At 45.6% G+C, this 21,492-nt stretch overlaps 1 protein-coding gene across 2 annotated transcripts; it reads left to right on the forward strand.

The window, feature by feature from the left end:
* The first annotated feature begins 1,120 nt into the window (after window positions 1-1,120).
* On the forward strand, window positions 1,121-20,879 carry bcl2b (BCL2 apoptosis regulator b). Of its 2 annotated transcripts, XM_062993747.1 has the most exons (4): window positions 1,121-1,729; window positions 18,608-19,371; window positions 19,456-19,626; window positions 20,368-20,879. In XM_062993747.1, exons 1-2 carry the CDS (start codon window positions 1,301-1,303, stop codon window positions 18,746-18,748), a joined length of 570 nt encoding a protein of 189 aa, XP_062849817.1. In that variant the 5' UTR covers window positions 1,121-1,300; the 3' UTR covers window positions 18,749-19,371; window positions 19,456-19,626; window positions 20,368-20,879. The 2 variants fall into 2 exon arrangements, with proteins under 2 accessions (XP_062849817.1, XP_062849816.1); XM_062993746.1 differs by having other exon boundaries at window positions 18,608-19,626.
* The last annotated feature ends 613 nt before the right edge of the window (window positions 20,880-21,492 follow it).

The following is a 21,492-nucleotide window of genomic DNA, read 5'->3' on the forward strand; positions in this document are numbered from 1 at the left end:
CGAGCTCGAAGCCGAAATGTCAGGGGTGAGAATGTTGAACCGAATCCAGAAGACTGCTGAATTCTTACCTCCAGCTTCTCCAGGCAACTGCTGAAGAATAAAACAAGGTTAGAAGAGGCAGTGTTGGTTCTTCAAGGTGGAACAGTGGGACGGTTTCAAGGATCCTGAATACACAAGGGCTCTGGCGACTGTTGGGTAAACCTGGTTCAAAGAAAACTGAAGAATGGCATCACAGTTCTTGGTGTTGGGCCACCGGAATGGGTCCAGTTTAGGCGATTGGGTGGCGCACCGAGAAAACACGCTTGTGCTGAGATCTTGAGATCATGGGTTCAAATCCCAGCACTGCTACACAGCTGTGGCGGCCTCTGCAGGCCATTCGAAGCGCTGCACAGAGATGATGAATAACGGAGAGCAGTGCGTGACTCTGTATCTCGAACGTGATACTGATCCCCGTGTGAAGCCTCCTGGTGCAGGTGAAAAGAAGCGGTTGAAGACTGCACATTAGGGAATTGGATATGACTAGATTTCAGAGGAAAATGCTTGCAGCATCCTGGTAGTGGTGGGGCTTGAACCAGCAACCTTCTGACCAACCTACTAGTCCGGTACCTTAACCACTAGGCTACAACTGCCCTGATCAGGATTCCACTCACATCTTGGTGCAGTTTTAAACAGCCACTCCACCTTCTGCATGCCTTTGGGGGGAAGGGGGGGGTTAGTGAAAGGTTTGAACCCGGCTCAGCAGGTACCACGTTGCTGTGTAACACCCACACTGCCATGTATAGAGCTTACGACTGGAGAACTTCGTCTGGAGTTGCGTTAACGTTTAAAGCAGTTAAGGTGCTGGACTAGTAATCCAGTACAAAAGGTCGCTGGTTCAAGCCCCACCACTCCCAGTTTGTCACTGTTGGGCCCCTGAGCGAGGCCCTTAAGTCTCAATTGCTCAGACTGTAAACTGTCACAGTGCTGTAAGTCGCTTTGGATAAAAGCGAAGGGGTGGAATCTCATTTAGGGAAGGGCGCGTCTCCCAAAACAAAAAAGGGGGCGGGAACACGCACACACTGGATCTGTAAGCGCGCAGCCAGTGCGTCAGTCAGTCATTGAACGTGTAGGATGTGTTCAGCCCGCACAGCCCGCACCGCTCTGAGTTCCGCGCAGTTTGCGGTGGTTCCGACCTGACACCGACTTTTCGTGTCACCGACGCGCGCGTGTGTGTGTGTGTGTGTGTGTGTGTTCCCGAGCTTCGCGCAAATAAAAATGCGCACCGAATCGCTCCTGCGTTTCTGAGACGCGCGTGTTTGACATGTCGACCGGGAGCGCGTACGAGAACCGGCGCGTCGTGGAGAACTATCTGACGCACAAGCTGCGCATGACCGGGAGCGCAAGCCTCTGCGCCAGCGCCGACGACCGGGAGCGCGTGAACCGCGCCCTGCGCGAGGCCGGGGATGAACTGGAGCGCGCCTTTCGACCGGAGCTGATGGAGATGACCAAGCAGCTGTTCGCGGCCCCGGCGGGCGCGGAGCACCGGCGCTTCGTGGCCGTGGCGGACGAGCTGTTCCGGGACGGCGCGAACTGGGGGCGCGTGCTCGCGTTCCTGGAGTTCGGTGCGCTGGTGTGCGCGCGCTGCGCTCCCGACGGTGAGAGGAACGCGCGCGCTGAGAAGGTCGCGCGCTGGATGGCGGAGTATCTGGACGGACCCCTGAGCACCTGGATCCTGACCAACGGAGGATGGGTAGGTCGCTCATTCACTCATCCGTTCACTCATTCATTCATTTCCACTCACCTTTTTAGTCTGGTCAAGTTCGTGGTGGGTCCAGAGCCACCCAAAAATACAGGCTTCAGCACACGAGTAGGCTAAAAGCGACTCAATCCACCTTCTGCATGTTTTTGGGGAGGTGAGAGGAAACTCAGACACACAAAGAACCTGCAAAATTCCTTACAGTCACTAGAGAAGTTCAAAGCAAGGTTCCTGGGACCCTGTGTGACACCTATTATACACTATAATGCCTATGGGAATACACACACACACACACACACACACACACACACACACAGTCACCTTTTGACTAAACCGGCACAAATTCCCATAGGCATATATACAAATTATATATATACAGTAGTGTTCAAAATAATAGCAGTCCAACACCATTAACCTGATAAATCAGAGTCAGAGTCAGAGAGGTTTTATTGTCATTTCAGCTACATACAAGTACATATTGAAACGAAACAGCGTTCCTCTAGGATCACGGTGTAACACGGTACAAAAAGTGCAAGACAATACAAAACAGTGTAAATACAACAATAAATACAAAAAATCCTATAATAAATAACTACAAAAGATATTCCTAATTATCCCTAATATAAACAAGTAATTAGAAGACAGGACTAAAGACAAGTGTTAGTACATGATGGTGAATAGATGGTACAATGGTTCATGAGGTAGTGACATGTTGTACATTAGCAGCGTAAAATTGGCAATGCCGATAAGGTGCCTAAAAAGTAAAACCGTGTTTTTAGTAGAAATGCTATTTCTACATAGCAAAAAATTGACTTGAAAGTGTAGTAGAGTAATGAAAACAAAACAAACCCAACAATTAGGACGTGCATCCCACTCATTCTGAGTAATCGAAGCATTGATTGAAAGTGGGTTGTTTAAAATAATAGCAGTGAGGAGTTCAGTTGGTGAAGTCATTCATTCTGCAGAAGAACGGGTGTCAGTTTTGGCCCTTATTTAAGGTAGGAGGGGGGCAAATGTTGCACATGTTGGTCATAGCGCATTTCCTTCTGAAATACTGGGTAAAATGGGTCGTTCCAGACATTGTTCTGATGAACAGCGTACTTTGATTAAAAAGTTGATTGTAGAGAGAAAAAACATACAGAGAAGTGCAGCAGATTATCGGCTGCTCAGCTAAAATGATCTCAAATGCCTTGAAGTGACAACCAACACCTGAAAGATACGGAAGGAAGCGTGGAACTACTGTTCAATTGGATCGAAGATTAGCCAAAATAGCAAATACTCAGCCAATGATCACCTCCAGAAAGATCAAGGAACATCTAAATTTACCAGTGAGTACAGAAGATGATTAAGTGAAGCCGATTTACCAGCAAGAACTCCTTGCAAAGTCCCGTTGTTAAGAAAAAGACGTTTCCTGAATGGGTTAACATTTCCCAATGAACACATTGACTGGTCCAAAGAGAAATGGCTCAACATTTTGTGGACTGATGAAAGCAAAATTGTTCTTTTTGGGTCTAGTGGCCGTAGACAGTATGTCAGACAACCCCTGAGCACTGAATTAAAGCCAGAGTACACTGTGAAGACAGTAAAGCATGGTGGTACAAAACTATGATATGAGGATGTTTATCATACCGTGGTGTTACACCTATTTATCACATACTAGGGATCATGGATCAGTTTAAATATATCAGAATACTTGAGGAGATCATGTTGCTCTATGTTGAAGAAGAAATGTCCTTAAAATGGGTGTTTCAACATGACAATGACCCAAAACATCTTGGTTACAGACAAACAAGATTGAGGTAATAGAGTGACCAGCACAATCCCCTGACCTCAATCCCAGAGAGAACTTGTGTTCTGACGTCTGAAACTTGTTTTTTTGAGGCAAAACCCAAAATTGCAGAAGAACTGTGGAATGTAGTTTAATCATCCTGGACTGGAATACCTGTTCAGAGGAGCCAGAAGTTGGTCGACTCCATGCAACACAGATCTCAGAAACAATCGTTCTGCCACTAAATATTAGTTCAGTAATTTAAAGTAAAGTGAAACCTCAAACATTTTTTGAGTTTTTAAAGAAAAATGCTGCACTGCTATTATTTTGAACAGCCTAATATTCATTTTTCTTAATTTTCTGTAAAGGATTGACACAAACTGACAAAATTTTGTTAATGTTTTGATTTAGAATTGAAAGTGGAGTATTTTCAGTGCATTTGCATTTATGGAAATAAAAGTTATTATAATGATTTTGTGCTTTATTCACTTTTTTAAAATCACTGCAATTTTTTTGAACACCACTGTATATACCGATCAGCCATAACATTAAAACCACCTCCTTGTTTCTACACTCACTGTCCATGTTATCAGCTCCACTTACCATATAGAAGCACTTTGTAGTTCTACAATTACTGACTGTAGTCCATCTGTTTCTCTGCATGCTTTGTTACCCCCTTTCATGCTGTTCTTCAATGGTCAGGACCACCACAGAGCAGGTATTATTTAGGTGGTGGATGATTCTCAGCACTGCAGTGACACTGACATGGTGGTGGTGTGTTAGTGTGTGTTGTGCTGGTATGTGTGGATCAGACACAGCAGCGCTGCTGAGTTTTTAAACACTTCACTGTCACTGCTGGAATGAGAATCGTCCACCAACCAAAAACATCCAGCCAACAGCGTCCCGTGGGCAGCGTCCTGTGAGCACTGATGAAGGTCTAGAAGATGAGCGACTCAAACAGCAGCAATAGATGAGCGATCGTCTCTGACATCTACAAGGTGGACCGACTAGGTAGGAGTGTCTAATAGAGTGGACAGTGAGTGGCCACGGTATTTAAAACCTCCAGCAGCGCTGCTGTGTCTGATCCACTCATACCAGCACAACACACACTAACACACCACCACCATGTCAGTGTCACTGCAGTGCTGAGAATCATCCACCACCTAAATAATACCTGCTCTGTGGTGGTCCTGTGGGGGTCCTGACCATTGAAGAACAGGGTGAAAGGAGGTAACAAAGCATGTAGAGAAACAGATGGACTACAGGTGGTTTTAATGTTATGACTGATCGGTGTGTATATATATACACTGAACACTGATTGATCAGTTGTTGAGTAGGGTTGAGGTCAGGGCTCTGTGCAGGTCACTCATGCTGGAACAGAAAAGGTCCTTCCCTAAACTGTTGCTGCAGTCAGAGTCAGAAGCATGTGATTTCCTTTATATGATCGATTTATTATGCCTGTTAAGGTGACAGTGCTACCCACCGAGCCACCGTGCCGCCTGTGAGAGGCACAGAAGCATTATAGTAACATAATAAACAGTTCCTCTTTAGTTCCTCTTTAGTTCCTCAAACCAGCATCAATAAGTATAAAGTATAAAGTTTTTAATCCACTTAAAGGCTAAAACCCCAAAACAGACATTCAGAAATCAGACGGTGTCTCGGACAGGCTCAGTCACGTTAACTTCCCCTCCACTTGAGCTGTTTTTTCCTAAACGTAGGTGCAGAATTCGTTCCGTCTGGTCTGGCTCAGTGAGCCGGAGGTTCCAGATCTGGAATCTTCCAGCAGCACCAGTCAGGAGTGTTTGTTTGTTTTCTGTCTGGACTGAAACTGCAGCGTTCAGCGACTGTTTAGTTTCATGGAGTAAAGACATCTATTTATTTGGGTTTTTTGGTTCTGTCAGACGGGGGCGGAGGCGGCGGGTACGCTGACTCACCGCGTCTCTGTGCGCTGTTACGTCTTTTCTGATTGTTACCGAACGTCTCGGCTCACGAGCGGCATCGTGATTTTCAGTCGGGACGTTTTGTTTGAGGCTGACGTGTAAATAAGTGTAAAATATAAAACCTTTTTGAAATGGGACATTCGGGGCGCTCAGGTGGCGCAGCGGTAAATTTCCCCACTGTGGGACTAATAAAGGATTATCTTATCTTATCTTAAAACACCCTAGCACACCAGAGCTGATATTTTGAACCTGTTGGTTCGAAACTCAGCTCTGCCATCTGGCTGGGTTGGGCGGCTACATGAACAACGATTGTCTGTTGTTCATACAGGGTGGGAGCCGGATAGGGAGCTCATAACCGATGCAATTACGACCTCTGCTGGCTGATTGATGGCACAGATCTGCACAGAGTCGAGGAATAATGCTGATCAGGGTGTGGCTCTCCGTCCACAAACTGATTTGCATATGAACTCAGTGATGCAGTCGGCTACTGCACACGTTTCGGAGGGGGCGTGTGTTGGTCTCGCTCTCCTCAATCAGAAGTGGAGATCAGCATCAGTAGAGAGGAAGCGAAATGCAATCGGGTAATTGGATACGACTTAATCTCAGCTCTGCTGCCGGTGTGCTGGGCGCCCCCTAGCGGGCACAATCAGCAGTGCAGACAGTGCAGCAGACAAAATAGGCCACTAGTCTGCTGGGTGGGAAAAGACGTGACTAAAAAAAAGTGGGCGGGGTCTTTGAGGCTGTATGAGGACCCTGGTTAGTAGCACGTGGAGATCAGTGCGTGACTCTCCGTGCGCGAGACCGACCTCATGCGCCGATCCACCGAGGTACGAGGCAAATGAGAAGGGGTTGTGTTGGATAAAGGGCGTGTCAGAATATACCCTTCTCGTACGCCATCAGGGTCTCCAGCAGAGGAAGAGGAACTGGCTACGACTAAACTGGGAGAAAATGGGACCTGGTTGAGACCCAAATCCGAAGAAGCTGCACGTGTCCTAAATACAGACCAGCTTTATAGCTACTGCGCTCTCATCTCATCTGGATGCCCCCTAATTACCTGCTGCACTGGACGCTTAGACCCTGACCGGCCGGTGCAGTAGGAGGGGGTTTGGGGGATCAGTAGGGGCGTAAACCTGCACCTGTGTTTATTTTAGCAACATTACAGGCCAGTCTGGATGATGGGCTCCGTCGGGCGGGGGGTTAATTACACTCTTTATTACACTCAGGGCTGATTTTGGGTCGTCAGAGGGAGTCGGGACGCCTCTGTGTACATACAGTGATGTGAAAAAGTAAGTGCACCCCTCGGGTTCTCAACCAGTTTACTAGCATTACCAGATTAACTGGTAGACTGGTTTATTTTGACTGGTCGATAATATGGACGAACGTATGCATTTGAGCCACAACAGTTACTAACAGGTGTAATAAGTCAGTTATATAAAGGAAATTCTGTGCTCCCGACGTCCCTAACAGTTTAGGGAAGGCCCTTTCCTTGTTCCAGCATGAGCGAGCTCTATAAAGACGTGAAGAAAAGCTCAGTCACAGCTTTGGAGTGAACCAGGACCAGTCTTGCGAGAAGCTTCTCTGTCGTTCTAGCTGAATAACAGGACGCCGATAAGCTCACGCCCATCTAGAGTGTAAAATGTCTACAGGAACACTATGGCATGAATTTTTGAAAAGCCGAGAGAATAGATGAGTCTGGAAAGAATCACAAGATTGTTTTTAGGACTTTAGGACTTCACCGAACCACAGCGAGAGCCGTTACGTCTAATGGCAAATCCATGTGGAATCTCATAGAACAGAATCTCACCGATCAAGAGCGTATAATGTCTACATTTACATTTACATTTACATTTACATTTACATTTACATTTTCGGCATTTAGCAGACACCTTTATCCAAAGCGACTTACAATACAATAACAGTATTCAGTCTGAGCAAGGGCCCAACAGCAGCAACCTGGCAGTAGTGGGGCTTGAACCAGTGACCTTCTGATTACTAGTCCAGTACCTTAACCACTAGGCTACGACTTGCCTTATGTCTACAGGAACACTATGGCAGGAATTTTTGAAAAGCTGAGAGAATAAATGGGTCTGGAAAGAATCACAGGACTGTGTTTAAGACTTTAGGACTCCACCGAACCACAGCGAGAGCCATAATTTGTAATAGCAAGTCCAGCCTTGAACAATGTGACAGCGTATGAAGGTTACCGGTCGCTGGCTCAGACCATCTTTGCTCTGAATCATGTTTTTAATGGTTCCTCTGCGTTTCTGTTGAAGGGTGATCCAGTAATCCAGTGATCCAGTGATCCTCGTCCGGGTTCCTCTATTGTTCCAGCGCCGTTCTAGCAATTGTTCGAAAGTGTCAGCGCACCAGCCACGCCCGTCCGTCCGCTGTTCCCCTCCGCGCCCTTCCTCTGTTATTTTTAAGACCCGCTGTCCTCGGAGAGCTCGCCGTCCCTGCTAACGTTCATAAATAAAGCAGACGAGCGACCTGGGCGGCACTTTCCGGAGAGGCCGGTCACGGGTGCGGACGGGGGTTTATTTTTGGCGCGGGCACCAACGCCTTCCTGGATTTGTGATAATCAGGTGTCCAAAAGTATACAGACACCCTCCTAATGACTGAGTTTGTGTGTTTTATTGACATATACATAAAACAATGTGCCTCCAAACTTTGTGGTGACAGTTTGGGCAGTCTGACTGAGACCCGGCACCCAACCAGCGAGCTGTACAGACTCCGACGCGACGGTCAGGTGTCCGTATACTTTTGTTGGTGGACTGGAACTTCACAGCTTTGACACTTTTTAACTGGAAGCTCTGGTACAGCAAGTGGTGCGCGGTGAATAAAATAAACCAAACACATTTCAGCTGCTTTTATGAACTAAATGACCAAAAGTATGTGGACACGCCCCTTCCCGATTATTTTACTTGGTTGTTTTAGTTGTAAAAAAATAAATAAACGCCTTCATTTTTTGTATAAACAGGTTGGGGATGTCTTTCATTTTGTGTAGCAGTCGTAACTTGTGTTTGTTGATACAGCGTCGGGCTGCGTTTACTGACCAGAGTTTTCTGAAGTTCACAAACTCGTGATTACATTCATTACATTTCTGGATTTGTTAATAATGTTCTGGACTGTAGATGGTGAAGTTCTTGAATTTCTATTTTAATTTCTATTCTTTATGTTTATCTTTGCATTATATATAAAACGATGTGCTTACAAACATTGTGGCGACGGTTTGGGCAGCCTGACTGAGACCAGAGGACTCCATATCGACGTCGATGGTCAGGTGTCCGCATACTTTTGGCCTTGTGTGTGTGTGTGTGTGTGTGTGTGATTGCGCGTCCTGTAAATCCACGCTGGCATGAGTTACGATCAGCACGGTGCTCGTGTTACTGAATGATGCACGAGTTTGGTAACGACTGACCCTGAGTGGTCATCAATCACGAAGGTCCGTCACCGGTCGTCCTTCAGCTTTAGTGACCATCAGGAACGTTCCCAGCTCCAAACAGATGGGCATGAGTTCAGAACCCAAACGTCTGGCTCGTGTCCCCGTGGACAGAGCGAGGTCCATGTGTGTGTGTGTGTGTGTGAAACTCGAGCACAGCCAAGTTAATCCTCCACCTCTCCAAACTCCTAAACTTAGATCATGAGCTTCTCAGAGCGAGGGCTTCCGGCGCCACCGCTTTCATTTCATTTGATTTGGGGAAAAGGTCGCGTCCCAGGCGGTCTCACTAAATTTAGAAACGGTCAGTGTGCATCCTGCACGATATCGTGTTCCAGATCGTCGTTAGCAGCTCGCTGTGAGAACGCAGCGTGGGAATTCCTCGTTTAGAAGCGTGACTTCATCCGAGGCAGCACACAGGCGCGACTTCAGATACTGGAGTTCCATTATCTACTCTGCTTCACCGTGTAGCTGTTGTTCATGCTGCTGTTAGGACGTCCTGCAGCTTTTATCTTATCTAACTGGTAACTGGCCACACCCAAAAAGAACCCACGTGTTGCTCCGGTGCCGCACGGTTTAATACTCTAACCCACCACTAGGTGGAGTCTGAGCTTCCTGCATCTCTGGGAGAGAAGGCCGACACAACAGCGCCTCCTGCTGACCAACTGAGGAGACAGTACAGATATACAGACAGCAGAGGTGCACATACAGGCGTGTTGTGACCCTCTCTGCGTCCATGACCGGTTGGTGTACCTCTCACGAGACGGAGCACCACCCTCACCCAAACCCCATCAAACGAGGGAAGTCAATAATGTCCTGATGAGCCACGGAGAGGCACAGCTAGCCTCGGCGCCGTTAGCTTCCTGTCACGCGGAAGATGTGAGGGATTGCCAAAAATCCTTGACATCGGTGTACGGCTGTCTGGCTGACAGACGGTTCCTTTATAGAACTGTATAACAAATAAAATAAAACAAGAATTTTATATTCGACGTTCCAGCTCTATAAAAGTCACAGCGTAAAAAACGGGCGTGTCCTGTTTACTTCACCTAGAAGCTTTGACATTACGGTGCCCACTTCCATGACCTCAAAAAGGGCATCAGGAGGAGAACATTAAAAAGGAGGGCTTCAGGTGGAGAACATCAAAAAGGAGGGCATCAGGAGGAGAACATCAAAAAGGAGGGCATCAGGAGGAGAACATCAAAAAGGAGGGCATCAGGAGGAGAACATCAAGAAACATCAGACTCCCAAAAAAGGAGAACATCAGACCCCCAAAAAAGGAGAACATCAGACCCCAAAAATGGAGAACATCAGACCCCAAAAAAGGAGAACATCAGACCCCAAATAGGAGAACATCAGACTCCAAAAAAGGAAAACATCAGACCCCCCAAAAAGGAGAACATCAGACCCCAAAAAGGAGAACACCAGACTCCAAAAAAGGAAAACATCAGATCCCCCAAAAAGGAGAACATCAGACCCCAAAAAGGAGAACATCAGACTCCAAAAAAGGAAAACATCAGACCCCAAAAAAGGAAAACATCAGACTCCAAAAAAGGAAAACATCAGACCCCAAAAAAGGAGAACATCAGACTCCAAAAAAGGAGAACATCAGACCCCAAAAAGGAGAACATCAGACTCCAAAAAAGGAAAACATTAGACCCCAAAAAAGGAGAACATCAGACCCCAAAAAGGAGAACATCAGACTCCAAAAATAAGGGCATCAGTACAGACACCCTTTCTGATATTGGAACTGTGAGATTTGGTTCCAGTACTGTTTGGCTCTGTGGTTCCTCTGGTGAGCCTGTTTGGGTGCACGACCGGATATTAGCGACGTCTAGACGTGTTTTACTCCAGTAAAATCTTTACACGCTCCCACTCGTCCCATTTTAATGAACTGGGGTTCAGACACTCGCCCGTTCTCCCGCTACACCGGGGTTTACAGGCGGCGGCAAAAAGCAGCAGCAGTAGCGCCGGCAATTAGCGCTGTTTGATCTTAGCGGGACTTTTAACAAACTGAAGGAGCGTCTGGTTTTGGAAGGGGAGCGCGTTTAATAAACGTCAGGCGGCGGCGCGTGGACGGACCACAGACCGGACCGCGTCAGACAAACGAGGTCCCGGGGCGCGGCTGCTGAACCGCCAGCTACGCTGTTGATGCTAATCTAACAGGGAACCTCAGGGGCTAGCATCCACAGCGCTGCGCGTACGGAGTAAATTACCCGTCAGGCCGTCAGGTCTTCAAAAGTATGTAGACACCGTCTCTATTCACTGGGTTCTAGTGTTTTAGCCACAAGGGTGGAAGTCCAGGCGTGGATACCAGTAGTGACACCAGCATGTCGATACTGGGATTTGTTGGGACCGGTTTCCTGTTGGTGGACTAGTTTGGTTGTTTTAGCCACACACCTCACTAAGAATTAAATGCCTTCATTTTGTATAAACAGGTTGGGGAAGGCCTAAAGGTCTAGCTGTTGTTGTTATTCGGCTTTTGTTTTGTGTAGCAGTCGTAACTTTGTGTTTGTAATTATAGCGGCGGGCTGCGTTTACTGACAAGAGTTTCCTGAAGTTTTTGTGGGATAGTAAAAAGCTATCTTGTCTTGTATCTTGTTTTATCTAGTCTTGTCTTATCTCATATCTTATTGTATCTTGTATTGTCTAGTCTTGTCTTATCTACTCTTGTCTTGTCTTGTTTTTGTCCTGTCTTGTCTTATCTTAGTCTTGTCTTAGTCATATCTTTGTCTTGTCTTAGTCATGTCTTGGTTTTGTCTTATCTTAGTCTTGTCTAAGTATTTTCTTGTCTTGTCTTTGTCCTGTCTTTGTCTTGTGTGATCTTAGTCTTATCTTAGTCTAATCTTAGTCATATCTTAGTATTGTCTTGTCTTTGTCTAGTCTTGTCTTGTCTTAGTCATGTCTTGGTCTAGTCTTATCTTAGTCTTGTCTTTGTCTTTGTCTAGTCTTTGTCTAGTCTTGTCTTTGTCCTGTCTTGGTCTTGTCTTATCTTAGTCTTGTCTTAATCTTTTCTTGTCTTATTTTAGTCTTGTCTTGGTCTTGGTCTTGTCTTTTTTTAGACTGCAATTGGATCAATAAAGTATTTCTGATTCTGATTCTGTCTTAGTCTTGTCTTATATGAGTCTTTTCTGAGTCTCATCTTAGTCTTGTCTTTGTCTTAGTCTGATTTAGACCTCATCCTAAATATTTTGATGATAAAATATTAAAATATATAAACAATTTGATGAAAAATAGAAAAATACAGGTTACAAACCCCTGTGTTCTTTTTATTCCTGTTTTATTTATTGTCCTAACTTTTTTGGAACTGAGGTTTTGTAATCCAGCACATGATCTGAACACAATCTGCCCTGAACTGTGGTCATCATTTACTGGCTAATCCTATAAGATCTCATTTGGGCTCTGGACACGACGTCTGACCGCAGGTTTTTTATTCTGTAAACATTTTGATTGGCTCTGATCTCTGGACCCTCCCACACGACCACAGGTATCTCCGTCTGTGGAATCCACCCCGAGCTTCTCTGTGTCCGGCGGTTTTATTTGCCGTGTTTGTCGTTCCTGAGGTCGGGGCGCTGCCCGCCGATGTTTTGTCTGTGTGGGCCGCAGAATGGAGCAACAAGTCTGACCACAACCGACTGTTTCTGTCTCCTGCTGAAGCTTCATGACCATTTCTGACCAGCCACTTTATGTAAACTGGGACCAGTTTAAAGTCTTATTGTTATTTCTTCAGAAATCACACAAATGCCAACTCGGATGGGGGGGGGGGGGGGGGGGGGGGGGGGGGGCTAGCACATGCTTCCTTCAGGACAGAAGGCTACTCTGACCAAAGAACAGCCCAGTTGTGCTCTCCAGGACTCCCAGTCACAGCCTTTGGTATTATTGCTAACCCTCAATTATTATTATTATTATTATTATTTAGCATATGCCATGACTAGACAAGAGAGGACAGAATAGTACAAGACAAGACAGGACAAGACAAGACAGGACAGGATAGGATAGGATAGGATAGCACAGGACAGGGCAAGACAAGACAGGACAGGACAGAACAGGATGGGACAGGATAGAATAGGATAGCACAGGACAGGACAGGACAGGACAGCACAGGACAGGGCAAGACAAGACAGGACAGGATAGAACAGGATGGGACAGGATAGAATAGGATAGCACAGGACAGGGCAAGACAAGACAGGACAGGACAGAACAGGATGGGACAGGATAGAATAGGATAGCACAGGACAGGACAGGGCAAGACACAACTATACAAGACAGGTCAGGACAAGACAAAACAAGACAGGACAGGACTAGAAAAGACAGGACAAGAAAGGACCATACAATACAGGACAGGATAGGACAGGACAGGACAGGACAGAAAAGCCCTCGGTGTTTGTACCCCGTCCCTCCCAGATGGGAATCAGAACGTTACAATGGAACAATGGTGCTGAGTTCCAGGACCGAGGGTAAAGATGGGAACGCTGGTCATGCTGGTTACGCTGGTTCTATTTTAAACGTTCTCATTATCACCTGCCGGACCGCCTGACGTTCCATTACTGCCTGACCACATCTGTTTTCCTGTCATGCAGAAAAAAACACGGACAGAAGTATTGGGACGCCCAAGTATTAGATTCATGGGTTTCAGCCGTAACCGTTGGTGAATCTCGTCCTCTCGGTCGAGTGTTTTCTCTCGGAGGCGAGTGCACGGTGTGGTTTCGGTTACGGAGCGGGATGGGGGTGTGTGTGTGTGTGGGGGGGGGGCATCTGTAGGAAACAAAGTGTGATTGTTTGTGCTGAAGCTTCAGTGCATTCCTGTGATTCCTCCTCCCACAGACCTGGACCAGGATCAGCTCCAACAACAACTCCAGAGGAGAGAAAAGAATGTACCAGAACTCAAACACCACACGGTGAAATGGTGAACTGGTGGAAAGGAAGGTGAAGTGGTAAACTAGTGAAATAGTGAACTAATTAAATAGTAAACTGGTGAGCTGGTAAAAGAGTAAACTGGTAAACAAGTGAACTGGTGAAAAAAATGAAATAGTGAACTGGTGAATTGTTGAAATTGTGAACTAGCGAATGGGTGAAATAGTGAACTGGTGAAATAGTAAGCTAGTGAACTAATGAAATAGTGAACTAGTAAAACAGTGGACATGACTAGACAAGACATAGTGAACTGTGAACTAGTGAAATAGTGAACTGGTGAGCTGGTAAAAGAGTAAACTGATGAACTAGTAAACTGGTGAAAAAATGAAATAGTGTACTGGTGAATTGTTGAAATTGTGAACTACTGATATAGTGAACCGATGAAAGAGTAAACTGGTGAAATAGTGAACTGGTAAAATGGTGAAATAGTGAACTGGTGAAATAGTGAACTGGTGAAATAGTGAACTGGTGAAATAGTGAACTGGTGAGCTGGTAAAAGAGTAAACTGATGAACTAGTAAACTGGTGAAAAAATTCAATAGTGTACTGGTGAATTGTTGAAATTGTGAACTACTGATATAGTGAACCGATGAAATAGTGAACTGGTGAAATAGTGAACTGGTGAAATAGTGAACTGGTGAAATAGTGAACTGGTGAAATAGTGAACTAGTGGTATAGTGAACTGGTGAAAGAGTGGAAAGGTGAACTGGTGAACTGGTGAAATAATGAAATGATCAAATAGTAAACTGGTGAACTGGTAAACTGTTAAAATTGTGAACTGGTGAAGTGGTGAAATAGTGAATGGGTGAAATAGTGAACTACTGAACTACTGAACTAGTTAATTAGTGAAATAGTGAAATAGTAAAATAGTGAACTGGTGAACTGGTCCTGGTGCCGTGTACTGGTTGGCCACCCTCAAACCAAACCATGTCCTTTCAGGAGTTGTTCAGGAACCTTGACGTTCACATTCCAAACAGGTGTATATAAACCTTTGACCTTTACCGTCTTGTTGGAGGACGTTCCCTTGTCCTTCCTCAGTGTTGGGGGGCGCAGGACTTCAAAGACCCTGTGAGGTGGTTCTCAGGTACGCCATCATTCTACCGTGGTTACCTGAGAACCGGAGCTTCAACCTCCATCAACCACGACCTGCTTTCACACAGTGAAAAGTCTCGAACCCTAAACCTGCTGCATTGTCGTCCAACGCCGAAACCGCCCGGGTTCCATTACAAACTTTACAAAGGTCCCAAAAAAAACTTCCATTAAAGCAGAGACCCCGAGCGCAGGGGCGTGGGGGGGGCACGGGGAGGCGATGGTCCGCCGGGCTTTTGTTGTTTTGACTTTGATGGCGGTTTCGGTGTCTCTGCCTCTCACCTCAGGAACCTGAAACCCAACGATGACGCGGGAGAGACGTTTCAGGGACTAACGGGGGTTTCCATCCACATTCATATGAACCTTCGCTCCAGAAGAGTTGGGACGGGATGGGGAAACGTCAGTTTGTTTCCTCTGTTTGGAGATCCTCTATATGGTCAAAAGTATTTGGACCCCTGTGCATGAGCTTGCTGGATGCTAGAACAGCACCTGATCTTCTGAGAAGCTTCTCCCGAGACTTTGGAGTGTGTGGGAATTTGTGCCTGTTTACTGTACGGCTGGGCACTAATTGATCAGTCGGTGTTCTGGTTCATCCCAGAACTGTTGAGGAGGACAGCTCTGGGAAGCAGCCCTTTTCTTTGTGTGGAGGAACACGCTACACTCCAGGTATTCCTCCACCAACTGTGCCTGGGCCTTGTTCGGGCAGTCGGAGCATCAACAAGCTGATTTTGGTCTTGTCTTGAGACACGACCGACCATTACTGTTCTAGTAATCATAAGGTTGCCGGTTCAAGCCCCACGCCTACCACTGTTGCCACTGTGGGCCCCTGACTGAGACCCTTAACCCTTAATTAAGGTGCTTGAACTGTATTCAGTGGTAATTGTAAGTTGCTTTGGACGACGTCGACACTAAACGGTGCGATGTGTGTGGCTCATTCGGACTAGCAATCAAAAGGTCACTGGTTCAAGCCCCATCTCTGCCAGGTTGCACCTGTTGGGCCCTTGAGCAAGGCCCTTAAAGCTCAGTTGCTTAGACAGTACACTGTCACAGTGCTGTAAATCACTTTGGAAGAAATGCTGAAAGAGTAAATGTAAAGGTGTGACGTAGGTGCACCCACTGCCACCCTGACCAGGCTGAGGTTAGTGAGAGAGTTTAATTCTTCTACCTTTTATCTCAAGCCTTTGATCTTTTTTGCCTCTTTGATCTCACGTCCTTTCATGTGTAAGTAGCGGCCCTCCAATCAGGACTCAGGACTCTGGTGTATGTGTGGCGCTGCTCAACCGAACCCGTACGCTTGGGAACATGGAGACCGCGCTCTGGGAAAGGAGGGGAAGGGGGTGCTGGGTAAACTGGGAGAAAAAGGAAGAGGACGGACAACCATTACGGTTCCCAGTGTGTATCACAGTAACAAACTGGTCTGTGACTGACGTCAGTGTGAAAGTGTGTTTATCCAACAACACCAGTAACATGTCACGGAAAAAGTCGATCTGGAGGTCACATGTGTGTGTGTGAGTGTGTGTGAGTGTGTGTGTGAGCGTGATCTTCTTCCTGTGGCGTCTCATGATGGTCAGCCGCTCCTCTCGTCCGGCGTCGTCACCTCTCTGGGTTCCTCTGATCTCATGTGCTCGTGGAGGAACTGCTGAGTAAAACCGAGGCTGGACGGGCGTGGCACCCTGGCATGGTGCAGCTCGTTAACACTCCCACGTGGCGCCAGCGTGGGTTAATAACGGGCGACCCGGGTTCGATCCTGTAAACGTCCACACTGAAGGTTTGAGTGTCCGGAGTTCCTCCCCGGTAAACGTTCCTGCCCGGCGGGTCTCGGCACTCGGGACGTTTCCTGTCATTCTTATTTGGGACTTTCCTCACTGTTCCAGGTCTTCTGTATGGAGCGCCGGGGGTTTGGGCGCCGAATTTTTTTGAGTGGGCACAGACGAGAGAAAAAAGGCTTTTGTTCAGACGCCAGATGAGGCTGTGGACACCTGACCAGAAGCTTGTTGGTCAATCCTGTTCCAACAACATTAGTTTATATTGAAGTTTTGCAGCTATAACAGTCTCAGTTCTTCCGGAAAAAGGCTTTCCACAGGATTTAGGAGTGTGTCTGTGGGACTCTGTGCTCGTTTATTCAAAATAGGATTCATGAGGCCGGACCCGCAGTCCGGTTGCTGTTCTGATTCATCCTTGAATCGGTCAGTGCAGTTAGCTTTAGGGTTCATCGCAGGCCACTGGAGTCCCGACAGGACCTTCCCCAAACTGTTGCCATGCCAGTGACACCTGAACTCAGAGGTTCAGCTGAGTGTCCACATACTTTTGGCCGTACATCTGGTGCCTGACGTTGGCGTGGCTGTTCGGGACCGAGCGGTTCCAGATGTGTACGGCGGCGACACTCGCTCCGATCCTCGCTCCGATCCTCTGTGAGCCGCGCCCGTGCGTCGCCGTGATTATGTAAGACGTGATGTAAGCGTGTCGTAATCGTCGCCAATTCCTCGAGCCCACACCGCTTCTAGAGGAAGTGCCGCCGCGCCGCCTTTCTGTTCGGCGTGACTCCGGCTGAGCGCTCTGCATTTCCTGTCAGGAACAGAACTTCCCGTTTTGGGACGGACCCTCGGAGCAGCTGCGCCCCGGCGGACGTCCCACTTCCTGTCTGAACTTTACAGAACTCAGAGGAACTTTCCATTTCTTGGTCACGTCGGTTACACCAGCGCTTCCTCAGGATTTAGGAGTGTGTCTGTGGGACTCTGTGCTCGTTTATTCAATACAGGATTTGTGAAGCTGGGCCCGCAGTCCGGTCGTTGTTCCGATTCATCCTTGAATTGTTCGGTGCAGGCTAGGTTCAGGATTCATCACAGGCCACATGAGTTCCAACAGAACAGGGCCTTCCCTAAACTGTTGCCATGCCGTGAAGGGACCCTCCTGGAATCAGCTGCGCCCGTGGTCACTTCGGTTATGTGAGCGTTTCTGCGGTGTGGTGCTGTGATGGAATGTGTGTGAGAGTGTGTGTGTGTAAGCAAGTGTGTGTGTAAGCATGTGTGTGTGTGTAAGCGTGTGAGTGTGTGTGTGTAAGCATGTGTGTGTGTGTGTAAGCGTGTGAGTGTGTGTGTGTAAGCATGTATGTGTAAATGTGTGTGTGTGTAAGCGTGAGTGTGTGTGTGTAAGCGTGCGTGTGTGTTTAAGTGTGTGTGAGTGTGTGTGTGTAAGCGTGTGTGTGTGTAAGTGTGTGTGTAAGCATGAGTGTGTGTGTAAGCATGTGTGTGTCAGTGTGTGTGTGAGTGTTTGTGTGTGTGTTTAAAGATAACTCGCCTTTGATCAGGTACGTTTGGTCTCCTGCGAGTCCCGACACGCTCGGCTGGGTCTCGAACCCTCTGAAGACCTCCCAGGTCGTCTCGCTCGCTCTTCCAGGGCTGCGTTCCTGACCGCATTCCTACCAGCAGGGGGCGGTGACCTTGGCATGACCTTTATACCCTGAAACAGGCTCAAATTCCTACAGATAGGGTCCAAAATCTTGCAGAAAGCCTTTCAGAAAGAGCAAGAAGGGGATTCACATTCATATTTACATGTGTGGATTTGTTTACAGTCTGGTGTCCATATGCTTTTGCCCTTTTATTTTTGGGAAGGGTGTGTGTGTGTGTGTGTGTGTGTGTGTGTGTGTGTGTGTGTGTGTGTGTTGATGTTTCTAAATCCCTGTAACCTCGGGAACACATGGTTCTAACCCCGCCCCTCTGTCTGTTTCAGGAGGGCTTCGCTGACCTCTACACCGGACAGCAGGACTCGGTTTGCAGAAGCTCCTGGTCATCTTTGACCACCTCCGTCTTCAGTCTGGCGGCGCTGGGGGCGGTCGGCCTGACCCTAGGGGCGTACCTCGCCCAAAAATGAAGCCCCGCCTTCATCCACGGTCTTCTTGATCTCCTGAGGACACCCCCACACCCCTCCAACTTCGTTTGGTTCCTCGTTCCTTTGGAGGTTCTGGAACCCTGGATCCCTGGAGCAGCGTCTCTTCAGGACGGTTCCTCAGTTTGAGAGGGAACTTTAGAACCATAAAAGTGAACCGCGGTTCCGGTTCCACCAGGGAACACTTGGCGCTGGGCAGGAACACCCAAGGACCTCGTCACGGATATTAAAAACAAACTTTCTTATTATAAAAAATATATAAATATATAAAGTTTATTTTATTTCACGCTGTTTGTAATGTGCACTATATGACCAAAAGTATGTGGACGCCCCTTTTAATGACTGAATGTAGCTGTTATACAACTATGATCTGAGGTAAATAATTTGCTTCGCCTTCGACATTGTGCCAACAGTTTAGGGAGTCCGCTTTCCATTTCAGCCTACAGACGTGCACGAATGATCTCCAGTTGCTCTACACAGAGACCTGGGCTGAGTGGGCACAAATCCCCACAGACGTACTCCAAAGTCCTGTAGAAAGGCTCCCCAGGAAGGAAAGAAGGAGCGAGTCAGTATGAATGCATGCAGTTTTGGAACAAGCTCACGCTCAGGTGTCCAAATACTTTTGACCATATAGTGTATATTATATATATATATTTATATGTGTGTGTTCTATTTTAACGCTTGATTAAAAGTACGTGGACGCCCCTCACTGTCGAGTTTGGCTCATAACCCAGCGTGATGCGTAAAAGAACAGACTTGGAATGAACTGGCACTCCGATCAAAGTCACAAATGAACGGTGAGGTTGAATGGGCACAGGTTTCCACAGGCACACTCCAAAATCCTGGGAAGAGGTTTCTGAATGGTACGTCCGTATACTTTTGGCTGTTTAGTGTAATATGTTGTCGCTCATATTTACTGTTTTTGATCCTAATGATGGAGGATTTGTTTTATCTCACTGTTGATATTTTTATTAATTTTATTATTAATTGTATTACAATTTAATTATTAATCTAATTATTAATTATATTTTTTATTATTTTTTTATTATTAATTACATTATTATTTTGTTTTTAATTTAATTATTTATTTTATTATACATTTTTAATTTTATTTTTAATTTTATTATAATTTTATTATTATTTTATTATTAATTTGATTATTATTTCATAATTATATTATTAATTTCATTATTTTATTATAATTTCATAATTATTTTATTATTCATTTTAATATAAATTTATTATTATTTTATTATTAATTTTATTATAATTTCATTATTATTTTATTATTAATTTATTATTATTTTATTATTAATTTTATTATATTTCATTATTATTTTATTATTCATTTTAATATTAATTTATTATTTTATTATTATTTTATTATTAATTTTATTATAATTTCATTAATTTTATTATAATTTCATTAATTTTATTATAATTTTATTATTATTTTATTATTAATTTTATTATAATTTCATTAATTTGATTTTAATTTCATTATTAATTTTAATATACATTTTATTATTAATTTCATTATTAATTTTATCTTTTTTTAGAATGCCTTTATTTATCATATATATGTATTTTTTTGCATATTTTAGCTTGTTTTGGAAGCCGGGGTCAGAGTTCATGGTCAGCCGTTATACGGCACCCCTGGAGCAGACAGGGTTAAGGGCCTTGCTCAAGGGCCCAACAGTGGCTGCATTTCAGAGCTGGGACCCAGGCAACACAGACGAAGCATCAAAACAAAACACAAAATAAACTTAATTAATGAAATTGGTGGCGATCTGGTCTCACTGTGGTTTACAAGATGTAACATAAAGCATCTACAAGAGGGCGTCTGTGTACAAGTTTATTTAATCATTATGAATTTTCTCTGTGACCCATTTTTTTCGGCTCTGTTCTAAACTATCACTGTCTCTAAAAGATGATTTTACTGCTCCATCCCTCGTTCATTATTTTATTTATATTTTAACAGTCCACATTATTACAAACACGATGGATTCTGTTCTGTGCCGACGTATTTGTGCTGCTGTTTGTTTATTTTGTGTTAAAGTCACACGATTAAATAAAATAAAAATAAATTTAACACGAGCAGCCTGGTGCAAAAGTTTGTGGATGCCCCTGATTTCATTCTGTATCATAATACATGGACAAAAAAAACATGCTAGTTGGTGGATTGAAGCGCTTTTTCTCTGGGTGTGAGTCAGTGGAAATGAGTGTAATCGTGATGCTGTGATTGACTGGACTGTTTCTGACATTGGCTCCAAACCCACCTTGACCCTGATCAGGATGCAGAACCACATGGGTCCTGGAGAACATGCAGAAGGTGGATTGTAGGTGTGTGATCTCATTTAGCCGTGTCAGTTCCAGCTGAGTATTTTTGGATGCCCGTGGTGGTGGTGCCACGTTCCTCTGAAGATCAAAGGCGTTCCCCCGGGCGACGCCCCACTTCCCGTGTTCTCTCTTTGATCTGTCGCCATGGTGCCCTGAGGAAGGTGTGAAAAGTGCCAGAAATGTTCCCAGAGTTGCACAAACATCATCAGTCCTGCTGGGTAAAGAGTTTAGGGAAGGTCTCATCCTGTCTGTTATACAGTCCAACGTTTACATACAATCACAGATCTGAGATTCCTGCAGCACTTCTGTGGCCTTCATTCATCTATTCATCCAACCAACCAACTATATATTCATTCATCCAACCTTTTATTCATCCATTCATTCATCTA

Source organism: Trichomycterus rosablanca, chromosome 4, assembly GCF_030014385.1.
Source record: "Trichomycterus rosablanca isolate fTriRos1 chromosome 4, fTriRos1.hap1, whole genome shotgun sequence".
NCBI classification, from domain to species: domain Eukaryota; kingdom Metazoa; phylum Chordata; class Actinopteri; order Siluriformes; family Trichomycteridae; genus Trichomycterus; species Trichomycterus rosablanca.

Bases quoted from the DNA above. Each gene is read 5' to 3' on its own strand.
- bcl2b (XM_062993746.1), top strand. From the start codon at position 1,301: ATGTCGACCGGGAGCGCGTACGAGAACCGGCGCGTCGTGGAGAACTAT. The intron at 1,730-18,607 runs GTAGGTCGCTCA...TGTCTGTTTCAG, and splicing joins TCCTGACCAACGGAGGATGG to GAGGGCTTCGCTGACCTCTA.